The sequence below is a fragment of the Bison bison genome, unplaced genomic scaffold, assembly GCF_000754665.1.
Source record: "Bison bison bison isolate TAMUID 2011002044 unplaced genomic scaffold, Bison_UMD1.0 scf7180017864349, whole genome shotgun sequence".
NCBI classification, from domain to species: Eukaryota; Metazoa; Chordata; class Mammalia; order Artiodactyla; family Bovidae; genus Bison; species Bison bison.
In genome coordinates, this window is record NW_011494921.1 from 1,742,661 (window position 1) to 1,764,024 (window position 21,364).

The following is a 21,364-nucleotide window of genomic DNA, read 5'->3' on the forward strand; positions in this document are numbered from 1 at the left end:
CTACTGGAAAAACCATAGCTTTGACTAGATGGACCTTTGTTGGCAAGTAATGTTTCTGCTTTTTAATATGCTGTCTAGGTTAGTCGTAACTTTTTTCCCAAGGAGCAATCATCTTTTAATTTCATGGCTGCAGTCACCATCTGCAGTGATTTTGGAGCCCAGAAAGATAGTCTGTCACTGTTTCCACTGTTTCCCCATCTATTTGCCATGAAGTGATGGGACCGGATGCCATGATCTTTGTTTTCTTTCATGTTGAGCTTTAAGCCAATTTTTTCACTCTCCTCTTTCACTTTCATCAGGAGGCTCTTTAGTTCTTCTTCCCTTTCTGCCATAAGGGTGGTGTCATCTGCATATCTGCTGCTGCTGCTAAGTCACTTCAGTCGTGTCCGACTCTGTGGGACTCCATAGATGGCAGCCCACCAGGCCCCGCCGTCCCTGGGATTCTCCAGGCAAGAATACTGGAGTGGGTTGCCATTTCCTTCTCCAGTGCATGCAGGCATGCAAGCTGAGTCGCTTTAGTCATGTCTGACTCTATTCGACCCTATGGACAGCAGCCCACCAGGTTCCTCTGTCCACAGGATTCTCTAGGCAAGAATACTGGAGTGGGTTGCCATTGCCTTCCACATATCTGAGGTTATTGATATTTCTCCTGGCAATCTTGATTCCACTTTGTGCTTCATCCAGCCCAGCGTTTCTCATGAGGTACTCTGCATATAAGTTAAATAGGAAGGCTGACAATATACAGCCTTGATGTACTTCCTTCCCGATATGGAGCCAGTCTGTTGTTCTATGTCCAGTTGTAACTGTTGCTTCCTGACCTGCATACAGATTTCTCATGAGGCAGGTCAGATGGTCTGGTATTCCCATCTGTTGAAGAATTTTCCACAGTTTGTTGTGATCTGCACAGTCAAAGGCTTTCGCATAGTCAATAAAGCAGAAGTAAATGTTTTTCTGGAACTCTCTTGCTTTTTCAATGATCCAAAGGATGTTGGCAATTTGACCTCTGGTTCCTCTGCCTTTTCTAAAACCAGCTTGAACGTCTGGAAGTTCACAGTTCACATACTATTGAAGCCTAACCTGGAGAATTTTGAGCATTACTTTGCTAGCATGTGAGATGAGTGCAATTGTGCGGCAGTTTGAGCATTCTTTGGCATTGCCTTTCTTTGGAATTGGGATGAAACGTGACCTTTTCCAGTCCTGTGGCCACTACTGAGTTTTCCAAATTTGCTGGCATATTGAGTGCAGCGCTTTCAGAGTCATCTTTTAGGATTTGAAATAGTTCAGCTGGAACTCTTATCACCTCCACTAGCTTTGTTTGTAGTAATGCCTCCTAAGACCCACTTGACTTTGCATTCCAGGATATCTGGCTCTAGGTGAGTGATCACACCATCGTGATTATCTGGGTCATGAAGATCTTTTTTGTACAGTTTTTCTGTGTATTCTTGCCACATCTTCTTAATATCTTCTGCTTCTGTTAGGTCCCTACCATTTCTGTCCTTTATTGTGCTCATCTTTGCATGAAATATTCCCTTGATATCTCTAATTTTCTTGAAGAGATCTGTATTCTTTCCCATTCTATTGTTTTCCTCTCTTTGTTTGCATTGATCACAGAGGAACGCTTTCTTATCGCTCCTTGCTATTCTTTGGGACTCTGCATTCAAATGGGTGTATCTTTCCTTTCCTCCTTTGCCTTTTGCTTCTCTTCTATTCACAGCTCTTTGTAAGGCCTCCTCAGGCAGCCATTTTGCCTTGCATTTCCTTTTCTTGGGGATGGTCTTGATCCCTGCCTCCTGTGCAGTGTCACGGACCTCCAACCATAGTTCCTCATGCACTCTGTCTATTAGATCTAGTCCCTTGAATCTCACTTCCATTGTATAATTGTAAGGGATTTGATTTAGGTCATATCTGAATGGTCTAGTGGTTTTCCCTACTTTCTTCAATTTAAGTCTGAATTTGGCAAATAAGGAGTTCATAATCTGAGCCACAGTCAGCTCCTGGTCTTGTTTTTGCTGACTGTATAAAGCCTCTCCATTTTTGGCTGCAAAGAATATAATCAATTTGATTTCGGTGTTGACCATCTGGTGATGTCCATGTGTAGAGTCTTCTCTTGTGTTGTTGGAAGAAGGTGTTTGCTATGACCAGTGTGTTCTCTTGGCAAAACTCTGTTAGCCTTTGCTCTGCTTCATTCTGTACTCCGAGGCCAAATTTGCCTGTTACTCCAGGTATTTCTTGACTTCCTACTTTTGCATTCCAGTCCCCTATAATGAAGAGGACATCTTTTTTGGGTGTTAGTTCTATAAGGTCTTGTAGGTCTTCATAGAACCGTTCAACTTCAGCTTCTTCAGCGTTACTGGTTGGGGCATAGACTTGGATTACTATGATATTGAATGGTTTGCCTTGGAAATGAACAGAGATCATTCTGTCGTTTTTGAGATTGCATCCAAGTACTACATTTTGGACTTTTGTTGACCATGATGGCTACTCCATTTCTTCTAAGGGATTCCTGCCCAACAGTAGTACATATAATGGTCATCTGAATTAAATTCACCCATTCCATTCCATCTTAGTTCACTGAGTCCTAAAATGTCTATGTTCCCTCTAGCCATCTCCTGTTTGACCGCTTCCAATTTGCCTTGATTCATGGACCTGACATTCCAGGTTCCTATGCAATATTGCTCTTTACAGCATTGGACCCTGCTTCCATCACCAGTCACATCCACAACTGGGTGTTGTTTTTGCTTTGGCTCCATCCGTTCATTCTTTCTGGAGTTATTTCTCCACTGATCTCCAGTAGCATATTGGACACCTACTGACCTGAGGAGTTCATCTTTCAGTGTCCTATCTTTTTGCCTTTTCATACTGTTCATGGGGTTCTCAAGGCAAGAATACTGAAGTGGTTTGCCATTCCCTTCTCCAGTGGACCACATTTTGTCTGTATTCTCCACCATGACCCATCTGTCTTGGGTGGCCCTACACGGCATGGCTCATAGATTCATTGAGTTAGACAGGGCTGTGGTCCATGTGATCAGATTGGCTGGTTTTCTGTTATTGTGGTTTTCAGTCTGTCTGCACTCTGATACTGAAGGATAAGAGGCTTATGGAAGCTTTCTGATGGGAGAGACTGACTGAGGGGGAAACTGGGTCTTGCTCTGATGGGGGGGCCATGCTCAGTAAATTTTTAATCCAATTTTCTGTTGATGGGTGGGGCTGTGTTCCCTCCCTTTTATTTGACCTGGGGCCAAACTTTGGTGAATGTAATGAAGATCATGGCGACCTCCTTCTAAAGGTCCCATGTAGGCACCGCTACACTCAGTGCCCCCAGTCCTGCAGCAGGCCACCACCGACCCACGCCTCTGCCAGAGACTCCTGGACACTCCTGGGCAAGTCTGGGTCAGTCCCCTGTGGGGTCACTGCTCCTTTCTCCTGGGTCCTGGTGCACAAGGTTCTGTTGTGCCCTCCAAGAGTCTGTTTCCCAGTCCTCTGCAAGTTCTGGCGGCTCTGTGGTGGGTTAATGGCGACCTCCTCCAAGAGGGCTTGTGCCAGGCCCAGGTCTGCTGTACCCACAGCCCCTGCCCCTGCGGGAGCCCACTGCCAACCCGGACCTCCGCAGGAGACGCCCGCACACAGCTCTGGCTCAGTCTCTGTGGGTCCCTGGGTCCTGGTGCACAGGGTTTGTTTGAGCCCTCTGAGCGTCTCTGGTGGGAATGGGGTTTGATTCCAAACACAGTTTCACCCCCTGCTTCTGTCTTGCCGCGCCTTCTCCTCCTCCCCTGGACGTGGGGCATCTCTTCACAGCCGCTGCAGCGCCTACTGCCTTGCTGGGGCTTCTTTGTACAGTTCAGTTTTATTAAGTGATTTCACATTGTTGTACAGCTGATCTCCAGAACTTTCTCATCTTGCATAACTGAAACTCTGTACCAATATCTCCCCATTTTCCCTTCCCCTCAGCCCCTGGAATCCACTATCTACTATCTATCTCTCTGAATTTGGCTACTCTAGGTACCTCATGTAAGTGAAATCACACAATATTTGTCCTTCCGTAACTGGCTCATTTCACTTAGCATAATGTCCTCAAGCTTCATCCATGTTGGGGCATAGATCAGAATTCCCTTCCTTTTGAAGGCTGAATAATATTCCATTGAATGTGTATATCACATGCTGTCTGTCCATTCATCCATCTGTGGGCACCTAGGTTGTACCACCTTTGGCCGCTGTGCACAGGCTGCTGCAAGATGGGTGTTCATTTTATCCATTCAAGTCTGTTTTCAGTTCTTTGAGATACATGCCCAGAAATGAGACCGCTAGATCATACGGTGGTTATATTTTCACTGTTTTGAGAAGCTGCTGGCGTGATTTTCGTAGCAGTTGTACCAGTTTATTGCTATCGATAGTGCAGAAGATTCGCCAACTCTTCTTCTCTTTCTTTGATAGTAGCCACCCTGACGGATGTGAAGTGCATCTTATTGTTTTGATTTGCTTTTCCCCATTATTACTGACGTTGAGCAGTTTTCATGTGCTTGTTGGCTATTTGTGTCTTTCTTAAGGAAATGTCTGGTCAAGTCCTTTGCCCATTTTTAAATAGAGTTATTTTTGTTGTTGTTGAGTGGCGGACTTCTTTATGTATGTTAGACTTTAACCTCTTATCAGATAAGATGACTTGCAGGTATTTTCTGCCATTCTGTAAGTTGCTTTTTGACTTTGTTGATTATGTCCTTTGCACAGAAGTTTTAAATTTTGATGTAGTCTAATCTATCTTTATTTTTGTTACCTATGCTTGCTTGGTTTTAAAACAGGCTTTGAGCCATTACAAAACTCCAATTTAATATCTAGCGTGATGTTCTTCCTGGCATGTGTGTGGTACCTCTGGGCCTATTCCTTGTATTCCTTTACACAACCATCATGGGAATAAAGTGTTCATCAGAGCACAAAATAATAGCAAAAAAGAGACTGCAGAGGCATAAAACACACAGTGAGCATCATTCAAACCAAGGGAAACAGAACGGGGCCTTAGCACTCCTAGCCTGTGATGCACCAACAGCCCCTCACTGCAGCACTAACCATGAGAAAAGGATGTTAACTCCATGTGCCAGCCCTATACTTCACTTATGATAAATAGGAAAATAATACATAGTTAATTGATGCTACATAGGGTAAAAACTATGCTGTAGAAATATTTTGTAGTAACAGTATTTTCTAAAGGCAGCTGCCCTGCACATACAGTAACCCCGGTTTACCTGGCGCAATCCTGGCTCATGCCATTTGTTCCGTGTAATCATTACATCCTCATCTATACAACATTAAAAACCCAGAGTGCATGGAAGAGGCTAAAGGCACGGCCAGGTACGAAGCCTGCTAAACCTCAGTTTATCTCAGTCTCAGCGCTTCATCCTCACCGGTCTAACTCCCCTAGGTTAAATGGGATGCTTGCTCTGAGAGACGATTTCAGAGCTCAGTTCTATTCATCAGACTGAGGGCACTGAACTAACCTACGTAAATTCCCTGAATCCTCTGCCGGTCGTTCCTCCTCGCTCTGCTCTGCTTGTCTTCTTTGTCTATTATTGTATTGTACAAAAGATTCCCACTTAAGAAAGGAAGACAATGAGGGGTGGGGAGATGGAAGAGGTTGGGATGGAGAAACAAAATGAACTCTGAGTTAGTAGAATTGGGCTTCCTAAACGGAATTGCCCAGTTGATGCTGCACAGTGAGGTTTTTGTTGCTGCTGCTGCTTCTGTTGGTGAGTTAGGACTCTAAAATCTTCCTTTCACATCCTGTATGGCAGTAATGGTATATAGAGCCGCAGGGAACCACGTGATATAGGTCTAAGGGGCGGAAGCGGTTCATGTGTCTTCATATACATCTAATTGATTGGCAGGAAAGGACTTGGATAGTGGGGGAAAATACACTTTAAGACTTCAAAGTTAAGCACCACATAACAAGGTTCATATATCAAGACTTCATTATGCTACTTTCCCTGCATTTTATTTGTGAGAACGTTGGTCTTAGTTTCAGCTTTCTAATTATTCCTCTGTGAATGTACATTCGAAAAGCCCAGCTGCTCCTGGTCACGTTGCAGATGTTGTTAAACTCACTGGCGGAGCTTCCCTAGTGGGAGCTTGGGTCATTTCAACTGTGCTCCTGTGGTGCTTCGCCTTGGTGACAAATCTTACTTCTAAAGCCCTTTGTATCAGTGACACAGCTAATAAGTCCAGCCACTCCCTGCCTGTTATTCTCAGGGATGGAATGTTGTCCTTCTGTCCTCTCTACTTTATTGCTCTTTACATGTATAAATGGTGAGAGTCTGTCCCAGAATTTGAGGAGGACTCGAATGCAGTACACGAATACAGCCTGTGTATCTGCAGTGTCTGTAGTATCGTTTGGGCACTGCAGCAGGCTTTCAAAATGGGCTGGAGAGATTCTTCAGCCGTTAGTTCCAGGTTAGTAATGGCTTCTTTAAAAATAAAGACCGAACCGCTAGGGCATGAGGCAGGATATCTGTTTATAAGTGTAGTTCAATATGTTTGAAGTGCATCTTTGGAACAGATCTTAGCAGAATTAAATTGAGACTCTTAAAGGAATACACTCCAGTCAGTAGGACCAACTGAAACAATGAGTGTAAATTCAGTGGTTTTCTGGAGAACCTTCTGGCATTGGGTGTTTTTTTTTTTAACAGCCATATGAAAAATATCCTACCCAGGCTGTGAAACTGAGTGGGGCCAACCGAGCTATAATTTCGTATTTTCTTGATTTAATATTTTACACTGTTTCTTCACTTATGGCAGGCCATAAACTTTACAGAGTATTGCCTTTATTTTGCATTCTGAGAGAAGTAGTATTTTTTTGAACTAGAGAAAAAGTGCTATTGAGGGAGCTTTCATAACTATAAAAGCATATTTAAATGTATGTTCTAAACGCACTTGTACGAGGCGCATCGTCATCCCCATCAGTCGGCACTTTAGTTTGACAGCAGGATTCATCTGGACTCTCTCCTCCAAGCGCTCTTGTTACACGTCACCACAATATAAATGACAGCTACAGCGTCGTTTCTCCTTGTATGAAAACTTATCATTAAGTTCAGTGATATTTTAATGTCCTCCTAAATGTAATTAATAAGCACCATAAAATCTCTTTACTCTTGACAGTGAACATTAAGCTTTATTAAAATTAATGAGTCTCCACCTGTGTCTTCCCAGTACATCTGACAGATAGGACCAGCTTCGATTGCCCATTATCCTAATTGAGAAGAATCATCAACCTTTCATCACCCATTGTGTGGGTTGAACAGACCTGCCTGGTGATTCTGTACCCTTACACCTTGCCCCTCCACCGTCTCATATGATGCACACCTTGAGAAAAAGTGAAAGTGAAGTCGCTCAGTTGTGTCCGATTCTTTGCGACCCCGTGGAGTGTAGCCTACCAGGCTCCTCCGTCCATGGGATTCTCCAGGCAAGAATACTGGAGTGGGCTGCCATTTCCTTCTTCAGGGGTTAGAACTGCTGATTTAAATGACAGAACAGTCAAGAGGAGAGAATGGGAACAGCTGAACTCATTTCAGATAGAAATTTGATGCTCCTTTAAGTCTGCTACGCTGTGGTGGCTCCCAGACTTGATGGAAGCTATCACAAACTGAATTCCTTGGACTCAGTCGCATGGAGACTATGAGACAACGAGCTTCACACCTGTTCCCTGCCGACTGTGTTAGCTTAAACGAGCCAAGAATCCGTGATTTCAGGCCATTTCAGGTCGAGGAGATAGGTGATGTGTGGAAAACCCTTTATAGATAGATTGTCACTCAGATTGAGGCGGAGTCACCTGCCTTCTGGTTTTACAAAACTTACTTTGTTCAGAGATCAAGTCATTTAATATTTTAAAGTTTTTAAAAAATATTAGAAGTGATAAAAGGCCTAAAAGTGATAGCAGAATTTAATGGAAAAAAAATCATCTGCTGTAATATAATCTTTTTGTTTTTATGGCTTTATGGAGGTATAATTTATATATCATAAATTCCATCCATTTTAAAGTTTTAAACGATTTAAATTACTTCAGTGACTTTCAGCAGATAGATGGATTTGTGCAACCATCACTACCATCAAGTTTTTTCATCTTTCCGTCACCCAGAAAACTCCCCCATGCCTGATTCTGGTCTCTCCAGTTCCCATGCCGAGCCCCAGGAAACCGCCAGGCTGCTCTCTGTCTCCACAGGTTCGCCTGCTCTGGGCATTTCGAGAAATGGAGTCGGATGACATGTAGTCTTTTATGTCGGGCTTCTTTGAGTCAGTGTGACGTTTCCGGCATTCCCCTGTGTTGCAGTGTGTCAGTATTTTGTTCCCTTTCACCGCTGAGCGGTGTTCCACCGTGTGGACGGGCCACACCCTGTACACACTTCTGGAGTGTACTCTCGTATAACCTCATGGCGTTCCTCTCGTCCGCCTGCCTCCTGACCTCCTTGCCTGCTCTCCCCATGGAACACGGCCTCCCCAGGGAACCAGGGTCAGTCTGGGCTGCCTGGATTTGGTCCTTGAGGCTGTAACCTGAGCACTTTACACTCCCTCCCTCCTCTCACCGCTGACTCCAAACTCCAGTCCCTGGGTTGGGGAGTGAGCCTTCTTACATAACATGAACAAGTTATGACCGTTACATCCAGCTTATTGGGTTGAGGATTTTGATCTCAGAATCCATTGCAGATTTTGAAATGTCCTGTGAGGAACAGAAATGGGATAGAGGAGGTATCTGTGGAAATTATGAGCTCAGCCTAGGAGTGCTGTGTCTAAGCCTACCATAATTTGTAGTCGTCTCATAAAAAGAAATGTATCATAAGCTCATTGTAGAAAATACTGAAAGCACATAGAAAAAATAAGAAGTCAACTGTAATTCAGCCCCAGAGTCCAACAGATTGATATATATCGTTTTAGATTTAATTTATATGCAAATGTATTCAGGGTTGGGTTTTTTTTTTAAGTTGACTTTCTATGAAAGTCACGTTTCCCGATGTCATCAAATAGTTTTGAAAATTTGAACGCTGTTATGATGAGAAGGATACAAGGAGAAAGATGGTAGGGAGAGAGTTCAGAAAGACAGGTGATATCACTTACGGTTTAGACTGAGGTCACTGTAAGGAATTAGGAATTTATTCTAAGTGAGGCAAAGCATTAGACTCTGCAGGGATGTATTTGATACGCTTTATACTTTAACGCAACACTCTGGCCACAGGATGGAGAACCCATTGAGGGGCCAAGAAAGGGAAGAGGTCGATTACTTAAGAGGCTCAGCTAGAGATGATGCCCTTGAACTAGGGCAGCGATTCAGAACGGTGGCAAGAGGCTAGATTGACAAAGTATCCCGAAAGAGAGGCGAGTGGAATCTGTTAACGGACTGGATGTGCTGGAAGAAAACGATGAGAGTTAGGACTGACTCCTGCCCCATCCCAGCAGCGTGATTGTAGACCTGTGTGCTCCCACTCGGCCTTTGCAGAGCAGGCGGAAGCAGAGCCGCCTTTTTCTGTGCTGTCTGGCTGAAATGGAGCAGCTAGTGTCTGAAAGTTTTCCATCTTTGGGGGCCGCCCCTTTCCTTATCCATCCGTGACTGGAGAGAGTAGGCTTTTGTTACCACGTTGGGTTGTTTGGGGTTCTTAGTCTATGAACATTGGCTTTTCTGGTTGGCCAGTTTCTGCCAGCAAGAAGAAAATCCAGCAAATTCAACCACCGTGTCATTCCCTGGGTCCCAAGGTTCCTGACCCATCTGTCGTCTTTCCACTGTTCAGTCTCCTTAGGTTTCTTTTACACACAGCATCCAGAGGTTTCAGCTGCACTTGGCAGGAGGAACAGGGGAAATACACCTGCTCCATCTCCCGGAAAAGGAAAGTTTTCTGATTTTTTTTTGTTCGTTTGAAAGTTTCTAGTGTTCTAATACCATGTTTTCTGGGCCCCTCTGTGCTGTGATGAGCTTGAATTGCTCCCCTTTGGAAGACACGTAAAGTAAGATCAGTCAACCAGTTACCAACTTCTGTGTGATAAAATTTCAGCATAACTCACATAATTTTAGTAACATAATATTGTCTATTTTGGCATGAGGTTTTTAAGAGTATTCTGTTAAAATGAATATCTCGATCATTTTGTTCCCAGGAGGGCTCTATAGAATGAGAAATGTCATCATTTTCATTTTTAAATAGATAATTATTGGTGATTTATGTCCACTGTGGCTACTAAAGTTGGAAAATGGCTTTGTGAAATCTGCATAATTAAGTGGTAGATAAGATCTATATCATATCCATTCCATGTTAAAAATATACCAAAACACATATATGCAAACACACACACACATAAATTTAAGCAGGAAAGAAGTCCACGTCCGATATTCTGTTCCGTTATTTTTACAATGAAAACAAACATTTCAAAAATCTTGCCTTAATGCTAGTATTTGTCTAGCAATTAAAGATCCAATTGCATTGTTTTCTTTTTAGGTCAGAAGCCTACCCTAGTCCAGAACCAGATTTCTGACATAACTAGTTCTCATTCTTATTTTTTAATTAGCCAGTTCTTTTTTTCTATTTCAAATTTACTTTATAAGATTAACCAGTTAATCTAGAGAAAGATTCTAAATAAGAATGCCCTAACCAGTGCCATTCCAAAGAAAATATTATCAAACTATAAATCTTCATAATTGGAGACTCTTACTTAAAAGCTTATAATACCAAAAATAAATAAAATAAATCTGCTTAGAGTAGAGGCTCTTCTTTTCTGGCCTGAGGGCCTTACCCATTATGGGTGAGCACCCTGAAGCTTTGCCTCAGTTGGTATAGAGCCAGCAACTTGGCATTTGGGGGGCTGCCCACCCGCTGGACCAGAGTTATTGGGGGAGTGGGAGGGTGGACTGCCAGCCTCTTTTCCCTTTTCCTTATTAGTCTCCACATCCCTCTAGGTGATTGCCCTATTTTACATTCACACAGCAGTCACTTTCCCAGATATTCTTAAGACAAGTTCCCTGGGGCCTGCCCTGGGGGCCATCCTTGCGAAGCAGCTTGTTGAAGGGTGTAACTCTCAGTTCAGTTCAGTCGCTCAGTCGTGTCCAGCTCTTTGCGACCCCATGGACCGTAGCACGCCAGGCCTTCCTGTCCATCACCAACTCCCGGAGCCTGCTCAAACTCATGTCCATCTAGTCAGTGATGCCATCCAACCATCTCATCCTCTGTCGTCCCCTTCTCCTCCTGCCCTCAATCTTTCCAGTGAGTCAGTTCTTCGCATCAGGTGGCCAAAGTATTGGAGTTTCAGCTTCAGCATCAGTCCTTCCAATGAACAATCAGGACTGATTTCCTTTAGGATGGACTGGTTGGATCTCCTTGCAGTCCAAGGGACTCTCAAGAGTCTTCTCCAACACCACAGTTCAAAGCATCAATTCTTCAGTGCTCAGTTTTTCTTTATGGTCCAACCCTGGTCCAACCCAGGGATTGAACCCAGGTTTCCCGCATTGCAGGTGGATTCTTTACCAGCTGAGCCACCAGGGAAGCCGGATATAAGTTTACTATGAAGTTAGATCCTTCAGTGTAACTCTGATAGGCCTAGTACATAAGTAACTTGCCAGTGTCATCCGAAGCTCAGCTTGGCATTCACTGTGGGAGACCTCTGCTCTATTGCACGTTTGTCAGATCTATGTCCTCAATTTCTTTCCATGTTTGCAAATTGATGATCAAGCCGTGGACAATGTAGTATGGTGCTTAAAAAGAAAAACTGAACATTTACTATTGCTGATAGATGGGAGCTGGGATTGAGTAATTCTAACAGTGTTCTTTTTCCAGAAGTCTGGCACGCAGTGGTTTGACTCAGATTAGCAGAGAGATGTGTCCTTTTTGTTTTGTTTAGACTCTTTGACTAAAACTTCCACTTCACTGACTTTGAGTTTGAGTAACATCTTTCTTTCTTTCTCTGTGGCCTGTATTTTTGTCAAAGTATGGAATGCCATGCTCTAAAATACCATATTACTGAATCTGGGGACATCTTGGGGAGTCTGTGGCTGTGATTCAGAGGATATGAGAATTATAAGGGGAAAGTTACATTTATTTTGTAGAAGCTAGATGTTTAAACTCAGTTTCTGATGGTGACAGAGACACGGGCACTGCTAATACCAGCTTCACGTCAGGTTATAGTTGTCGGAGCTGTCTCAAAATGTTACTTACTTTCATTACTACTTCTGCAACAAATTCATTCTTTTCAACATTTTGATTCTATTTAAAAAGCATTCATATCCTTTGTAATTTATGTATATTGTATATGCAGTTGGCCTTTGAACAACATGGATTTGAACTGCATGGGTCCGCTTATGTGTGGATTTTTTTTTAGATAGTAAATGCTGCAGTACTAATGATCTGTGGTTGGCTGAGGGCAAAGAGACCAAACCACAGATACTTAGGAACCTAGGATGCTCAGGGCCAACTATAAAGTTGTAGATCGATTTTCAACTGCTCAGAAGCTTGGCACCCCTAATCCCTGAGTTGTTCAAGGATCACCTGTACGTTTAGAAATGTTAGCGGAGTCTTATGCTCTTCCTCTTGAGTGTTCTGTCTGCCTGTAACATGTTTCTTTTTCTCCTGCAGCATCAGCCACTACGTGATTGTCATGTCCATGACCATCTTTATGGTGTTTCTCAACTGCCTAGCTCAGATGCTCACGACAAGGAAACTCAGTCTGTGTGGCAGACCCAAAAGCCACGTCATATAAAGTTGCCAAAGCCATCTTTCAGCATCCAGGGGCTGTTTCTTGTTCTCCTTTTCAACTAAAGTCTTGTCAAGGATTCATTAAGAAGATGGAAATCAACGTGTAACACATTCTGCATGTATAAGGAAATTACATGTGGAATTCTGAATTTACAGGTTATCTGGAATAAAAGAGCTTCCATTTTCTTGAGGTTTGGCGTGCGTGAAATGGTGGTTACACCTGTGGAAAAGCCTTGTAAGGCATTCTCCATTTTCATTTTTCCCTCTGGTTGGAAACTCCTCTTCTCACTGATGTTTCAGAGCAGCCATAGCAATCTCCAGCCCCCACTGTACAGCTTCCTGTGTAACTTGCTCCTGAGGGGGCAGTGCTGATCACATCCGGAATCAGTGCACTGGCTGAACTTGAAGGAAATCACCAGGCGGCCCCATAAATATCCATCAGCTCTCAGCACTGGTTTTGCAAGTAGTTCTAACGACTCAACAGCACTAGAAAAACAATCAGGATGTGGAGAAAAATGTTTGCAGGTGTTTTTTAATTGTAAGACTTAATAACTTTAATTTCCGTAGCTTTTATCATGCATTGTTCCAACAGAAATCTTTGATTAATTTATTTTCGGGGTGCACTGCACGGCACGCGGGGTCTCGCCCAACCAGGGGTTGAACCTGTGCCGTCCACGCACTGGAAGCGTGGAGCCTTAACTTCTGTACCTCCAGGGAAAAGCCCCTGGCAGAGTCTTTAATCAGTGGTTAAACTTGCTGGCACTGTCATAAGAATCCATGTTGAAGCTGCTTTTCTTTCAGGTTGTGCCACAGGCCCAAAGCCTTCTTATTAAATTTTAATTTCTATTTATAAACTAACTGTAATGGACAAAACATCTTGAGAGTAATTTTTACTTGGATTTTTCTTGAAGTGACCTTTACATATCCCTGTGGAGTTGGGTGTTTGCCCATGATGTGCCAGGAGAGTCTGGCTGATGCTACGCTTTCTTGGTCTGAGTCCCATTAAAAAAAAAAATAATTGATTTTAAATTAAGTTATAGCATCACTAATTCACATTAATGATGAGGAAAAGCCCTCTACAGATTAGTAGATTTTTCAAATTGGCAGGTGAGTGAAGAAATATAATTTAGGAGATTCAAAAATCAGCTTGGCAAACTGCTTTCTTAATGCCTATTTATGACGAAGTATAAATAGTATTGTGATAGTATTTCATGGTATAACAGCAAAAGCATACAGTAGTACAAAAAAAAAAAAGATGTGCTGATGTCAATATGAGATATCGTGTCAGTCTGTGGTACAGAATCGAGGTGGACGGTGAGGAAGCCGCTGTGGCTGGAACCGTGTTGGCAGATGGGGAGCCCGTGAACCTCCACAGCGCCTCAAAGGGCGTTTGATCAGTCTTTTCACAAGTCAGAGAAAACTGACTTTATAAACACATTGCTATTTTTCCTTTTATATCTAGTTTTGCCTTTCATCTTTTTCCAGAGTTTCACACAGAGGAATTACTGAATATTTTATTGCAACAGGGTAAAAGGTGCTCTGTACTTTATTTTTATTTTGATTTTTGAAGCATGTCTCTTTAATATTATTTCAAGTCAGTGTGAATTTACACAACAGGGGTCGCCCCTGCCGCTGCGGGCTGGCCTTGCAGTACCCAGACGGGACCACTCGGACCCACCTGGGGACAGAGTTTGCACGCTGGGCCTTTTCTTTTGCACGGGTTATCACAATATCTTGAAGTATTTTGAAATGCGTATTTTTATATTGAATAACAGAAAAATAAAGTGTAAGTGAAATGTATTTCTCCTGCTGTTTCGCTGTGGCTTCCTCTCTGTCCCTGGACGTGGGGTATCTTTTTCGGGTGGGCTCAGTGTTTTCCTGCCAATGGCTGCTCAACAGCTGGCTGTGATTTTGGTGCTCTGGCAGGAGAAGATGAGGACTCGTCTTTCTACTCCGCCCTGGGCTTTTAATTTAGTAAATTGTATTTCTGTTTAAGATATTTAATTACTTTTTCATCCAAACTATGAATACCAGATTTTCAAGTCAGGACTTAAGGCATTTGCTGATTAACATGTGTTTAAATTAGGAATGCTGTAAGAATTAAGGTGGGGATATCAGGTTGGGAAAATATTGAGCAACAACAATGACCAAAAACCACTGTCTCATGGAGCATGAATAAATCTTGGAGGAAACTCGAAGGATTTAGGAAACTGCCTGCAGCCTGTCTGTAAGTTACTAATGCTTTAATTCTCTGTACCATTTTATTTAATGTGCTATATTCAGAACACAAAGTGCTTTTTTTTATTTTTTAGGGAAATAAGTGGTAGTTTGAAAGTGTTAGTCACTCAGTCGTGTCTGACTCTGCAACCCCATGGCCTGCCCATGCTCCTCTGTCCATGGGATTCTCCAGGCAAGAACACTGGGGTGCGTTGCCATGCCCTCCTCCAGGGGACCTTCCCAACCAGGCATATTCTCACAATAATCCCCTCAGATGATTGAACCATGATAGAGCTGAACTACACACCTAGAAAATCCACCCACCACTCACTGTTTCTCATGACAAACTGGCCCTGAGTTTCTCCAGCCCAGACGTGAGGACGTGCATCTCCCCCACCCGCACCTCACCTCCACTCCTGTGGTGGCCGGGGACGCGTGTGCCCCTCCGCCTCTGATCCACCACTGGGCCATCAAAGACGTCATTTCTGGTGGAGCGGGCTGAGCTGAAGGGAGCTTGTCTCGAGATGGCACCGAGCTGCGGGCTCCTGGTGCTCTCCTGGGGAGAACCAGGTGAGCTCCGGACACGCATTGGATGCCCTTTGGTAGGAGGGCTGACCACCCCCCAGAGGAGGGTGAGCCAACCCGGCTCAGTCGTTCGGAGAGGGTCCCCTTGAAGCAGTTCTGAGAGCCACTTTAAGGGACGGGAGATGGCTCGGTAACCTCTCAGCCTTTCAGAGTTCTTTTTATATAGACATTCTCTCCATCTGTAGAGTGTTACAGAATGGGATTGTTAGGGTGGGTGCTTTCAATACTATGGTAATGTTAATATCTTGCAGCGTTTTCCCATTTCTGCATCAGCATGGTTTGTTAAAAAAGGTGGGCAGGATTTCTGCTCTTAATAGTCATTCTATAAAAATGTTTCAGAACTAACGTATCACTTATTAATTTCCTTAGAGACACTAATACAGGTCGTTAATTGTCAAGTCACCACCCTGAGCATTGGAGTACTTGCCACACAGCAGCATTTCTCAAAGTATATCCCTTGGAGCATGAGTTTCTGAGGATACAAATAGATGTCATAATAAAAAAACGTTCCCTGATCAAATATATTTGGAAATAAGTCAAATGCTGGCCGTACCAAGGGCAAGAAGCCCATGGATTTGATCTACAGATAAAAGGTCAGACAAATAAAAATGAAGATATTAGTTATCTACTGCTGCATAGCAAACTACCTCAAACTTACCAGCCTAAAGCATACATTTCACAGTTGCTATGGGTCCAAACTGGGGAATTTAACCTGATGAATGCATTGTGAAGAGAAAAGATAGCAGTATGCCCCAAATTTCCACTTGCTTGACTGCGCACCCAACCTCCGAGTTCCCCTTCAGCCTAGTACACATACTTAAGAAATGTCCCTACATACCTTTATGTTTTAAAAACCTCAATTTATCACACTGTTTCAAAAAATAGTGTCATATACTTAATTGAATCTTTGTTTTTTCTGAGAGCTCGAAAAAACATTTTCATTTTTACTTTTATTGTGGGAAAACTTTAAAAAGTACTGGCAATTTTCCCTGCCTCTGCATGAGTCATGTTGGACTGGTAACCTTCAGTAGTAAGGGATGGACATCCAGTCAACTAGAAATTGAACCAAGTCTTTATGCATCCGAGGTTAGGTCCTCTACCAGAAAAATAAATTCATGACAAGTACTGACACCTTTTCTTGTGACTTGCCGCTAGAGAAGGTGATTACTAGTTAAATTTTTGTGCATTCCCTGGCTTTTTATTTTACTTATTTCTCTCTTCCCAGGTCACTCCTCTCCCCTCCCTTAGTTATGTTGGAACACAGTGTTTTTCTTCGTGAATGTGCTTTTCTTTATGAGTTAGTTTCCATCAGTTCTTTTTAAAAACTTTTTATTCTAGGTTTGATTATAATTCCCATCAGTTCTTAAATCCAATATGCGGTGTGAGCGCGTGGCGCTCAGCTGGGCCATCTCCGTGGCATTCTCTTTCTTCTGCAGTAACTGCCTCCATTGCTAACCACGTGTCTCTAGCAGGTGACATGGTTTTTAATGACTTCCCTCACCACAGTTGACTAGGGGTACACATTTGACCCAAGCCAGGCCAGTCTGAGCTCTGGGCAAGATTTTCAAGCTAGAACAAAGAGACACTAAGATTCAAATTTCAGGAGTCATTGATGGCTAAGTGAGACCGTCCAGTAACCTTCCAATGAGTAACTTTCCACCACATCTTTATGCAATAAAAAGAGGGATTGATTTTACTGGTATTTCTGAGAACACTGTGGATAATGACAAGTCCAAAGTTCCACTTACGTGCTGTTTATCTGTGTGTGTGTGTGTGTGTGTGCGCGCGCGCTCAGTTGTATATACTTGTTTGTTTATCCCTTCCAAACTGGGGTCAACGGGTCAGAACGGCCCAGCAGTGTCCTTGCAGTCCCTTTTGGCAGTCTCCTCTGCTGCTCAGCTTCCCTTGGTTCCAGCCATTTTTTAACTCTTCCTAATTATTCCATAAGCCATTCATTTCCTTAAAATTTTTATCTGCATCTTTTACTTTCACACCCCAAGAACTTTAATTGATATGCATGTATTTGTAAGTGTCTCTTCAATGCTTAGTGTGGTTTCTAATTACAGCTTTTTAAAATATTGTGATAAGACTTATACAGCCCTTACAATGTGCCAGGCATTGTTTTAAATGCTTTACAAATACTACCTTTTTGATATTCATAATAACCCTGTGAAGGAGGTATTATTTTACTATTTTACAGATGGGAAAACCAAAGCACAGGATGGTTATAAATAACTTACCCAGGATCCCACAATTAGCATGAGGCCTTTAAAAAAAAAAATTTTAATGAGTAGTCTCCCCTCAAATATTCTATCCTGAAATCTGCATAAGAGCATTTGTAGATTTTTTTGCTTCTGTAAACACAGTTACTGTACCTAAGCAGGTGGCATAAAAGGTAGACTTTTTCAGCTGTGTTTGTCTAATCCACTATAATTAGGAAAACATGCTTTTGAAGTTGCCTGTATGTGTGCTGAGTTGCTTCAGTCATGTCTGATTCTTTGTGACCCCATGGACTGTAGCCCGCCAGGCTCCTCTGTCCCTGGGATTCTCCAGGCAAGAATACTGGAGTGGGTTGCTGTGCCCTCCTCCAGGGGATCTTCCCAACCCAGGGATCGAACCACTGTCTCCTGCGTCGCCTGCATTACAGGCGGATTCTTTACCACTGAGCCACCTGGGAAGCCCTTGAAGTTGCCCACACGTGTGCACCGGGCATGGAGCACACGTGTACCCAGATTCTTACCGTTCATCTTTCAGGCACATGTCAGCTGTCTTCCTCCCTCTTCTTTTTAATCAGCATTAAAGGAAGGAAGGAAATATTGGAAGGAAGGGAATATTTTCAAGCACTTGGAGTTTTGTCAAGTCCTGGAAGACCAGAAGACGCTTAGTGTAATGGATTGAATTGTGGATCCCACTAAAGATAGGTCCACATCATAACCCCTGGGACCTGTGAATTGTGACGTTTAAAAGGGTCGTTGAGGGAGTAGTAAAGTCAAGACTCTTGAGATGATATCATTCTGAATTACCGAGGTGGGCCATAAATCCAATGGCAAGAGTCCGTAGAAAAGACAGAAAAGGAGGACTTCCCTGGTGGTCCAGTGGTTACGAGTCCACCTGCCAGTGCAGGGGACGTGGGTTCAGTCCTTGGTCCGGGAAGATTCCACATGCAGTGGAGCAACCAAGGCCCGTGTGCCACACCGCTGAGCCCATGAGTCACGGCTGCTGAAACCCGCCTCCCAGGCCCGTGTGCCACAACCGCTGAGCCCATGAGTCACGGCTGCTGAAACCCGCCCCCTAGGCCCGTGTGCCACACCGCTGAGCCCGTGAGTCATGGCTACTGAAACCCGCCTCCTAGAGCCCACACTCGGGAGAAGCCCATGCTCCATGAGAAGCCCCTGCGGTGAGAAGCCCATGCTCCATGAGAAGCCCCCGTGCTGAGAGGCGCACACACTGCGATGCAGAGTAGCCCCCAACTGCTGCAACTAGAGAAAGCCTGGGTGCAGCAATGAAAACCCAGCGCAGCCATAAATAAATGAACAGATACCAAAAAAGGAGATAGAGAGAAAAGGGGAAGATAGAAGGAGGAGAAGTCCTTGTGAAGACCAAGGCAGAGATCGAGGTGATTTGCCCTAGCCCAAGGGATATTCGGAGCCACTGCAAGCTGGAAGAGGCAGGAAGGAGAGAACAAGGTGACCAGGGGCTTCTGGCCTCCAGAACTATGAGAGAATAAATTTCCACTGTTGTCCCCCATTTGTGATGTGTTATGGAAGCCCAAGGAAGCTAACACACTTGGGGAGGTGACTTTTACAGACTCATCAGCCACTTTTCAGGTGGAGCACTTGCTCTAGCACTTGCTTGGCTAAGCCATACTGCTCACCAGGTCATGAGTATGAGCCCCATAGTTCAGCCTGAAGTGTGAACAGTGAAATAACGTCAAGATTGCTGATGGCTTTCCTAGGACATTCCTGCCGTATTTTTCTGGAAGTAGTCAAGAGATCCTGAGGCTTTTTCAGTTTTGGTACTTCTATGTCTGGATTCAGTTAAAGCCAGGAAGTCCTGCATCTGGTTGTCCTTTAAACCACGGCCTCACCTGCCCTGACCCTGTGGCGTCCGTGACCTCATCGAGGTGAGGGCATTTTCCACGGGATCCTTGCACGCGAGTCCGCTCAGCCTTTGGTCCAGACTCAGCATGAGCCAGGGCCCGGCGGCCCACCGTGAGCACACTCTCTGCACCTGAGAGGGATGCCTTCCAGTGGCGAGCCCCTCTTGAAGCCGTGAGTCTCGTGTGATGACGTTCCAGTTCATGAGGTCTTATCCCATGTGAGTCTGCAGGCTGGATGGAGCTGCTGCTTTTACTGCTTCTGAGGCCGTGGAGGTCTGAGAGGGAGGAACATGGAGAGGTGGGCCCTTGAGCTGTCCCCTGGGTCTCTGCCCTAGTGTGGCATGAGGTGCTCTGCTTCCTTCGTCTGTCTGATGGACTGGCTCCTCCGGGAGGCGCCGGCATCGGGAAGCTGGCGGGGCCTGGATCAGGTTTGGTGGGTTTGGCCCAGGGCAGAGAGTGCTTCAACAACGCACTGCAGATGCTCGCGACTGCTGTCTGTTCCTCGACGGCCTTTAATAACAGGCCTATCAGGAGGACCTGCGCTGTTCTCTATTCCCACCTGGTCGCCTCTCCCCTCCCGTTTTCTGACTGGCAGTTCGAAGTTACAGCCCTGCTCCTGAATATACCCTGAAGTGCTACAGTCAGCTCTACTAAACTCCCCATTTCCTGCCTCATCAAATTCAACTTGGCCAATTCCATCAGTTCTATTGGCTGCCAACAGAGCAAATGTGACTTCTTTCAAGAAAGACGAGTGCTGAAACTCCAGTACTTGGACCACCTCATGTGAAGAGCTGATTCTGGGAAAGTCCCTGATGCTGGAAAGATTGAAGGCAAAGGGAGAAGGGGGTGGCAGAGGATGAGATGGTGGGATGGCATCACCAACTCAACAGACATAAGTTTGAGCAAACTCTGGGAGATAGTAAAGGACAGGGGAGCCCGGTGTGCTGCTGTCCATGGGGTCACAGAGTCAGTCAGTCACGACTTAGTAGCCGAACAACAACAAAGATCAAGAAACAAAATGAATTTCTCTTTCGTTCATTCATCTACCCCATCGTCCTCCCTTCCCTTTCTCTCTCTCTCTCCCTTTAAAGAACTTTGCTTGAGCCTCTATATGTCAGCTAGGGGGCTTCCTTTGTAGCTCAGTTGGTAAAGATCTGCCTGCAATGCAAGAGACCCAGGTTCGATCCCTGGGTTGGGAAGATCCCCTGGAGAAAGAAATGGCAACCACTCCAGTATTCTTGTCTGGAGAATCCCATGGATAGAGAAGCCTGGTAGACTACGGTCCATGGGGTTGCTAGGAGATTGGATTAAGGAACTTGAAATGGTTAGAGATCCTGTGTGCTGTGCTGTGCTTAGTCACTCACTTGTGTCCTACCCTCTGTGACCCCATGGACTGTAGCCCGCCAGGTGACTCTGTCCGTGGAGTTCTCCAGACAAGAATACTGGAGTGGGTTGACATGCCCTCTTCCAGGGGATCTTCCCAACCCAGGGATCGAACTGGGGTCTCCTGCATTGCAGGCAGATTCTTTACCAGCTGAGCCACACTGCAGGCAGGATTTGCAATCATGTTTTCCTTAGGCTTTGTAGGCGGACAGAACAGCTAGTGGGGGTAGGAGAAAAATAGAAGAGAGTAGCTGAGATCCAAAGGGTTATGTGCATCAGTTTACCCAAAAGGGGCAGAAAAAAGGAAAAGTAGCATAAAGCCATCAGAAAAATGGAGCAGATTTTCTCCTCCCAGCAATGCTTCTTCCTGCTGCCT

General features: G+C 44.4%; 1 protein-coding gene across 4 annotated transcripts in view; it reads left to right on the forward strand.

Moving 5' to 3' along the window:
- The window catches only part of PIGN (phosphatidylinositol glycan anchor biosynthesis, class N), a 106,540-nt gene extending 91,648 nt beyond the window's left edge, over positions 1 to 14,892 (forward strand). For 3 of the 4 annotated variants that reach the window (XM_010854749.1, XM_010854750.1, XM_010854751.1), the window contains one exon: positions 12,585 to 14,892. In XM_010854749.1, the coding sequence (XP_010853051.1) occupies positions 12,585 to 12,708 (124 nt within the window). In that variant the 3' untranslated portion in view covers positions 12,709 to 14,892. The remainder of the gene's footprint in view (positions 1 to 12,584) is intronic. The other variant, XM_010854748.1, reaches the window with a different exon arrangement.
- The last annotated feature ends 6,472 nt before the right edge of the window (positions 14,893 to 21,364 follow it).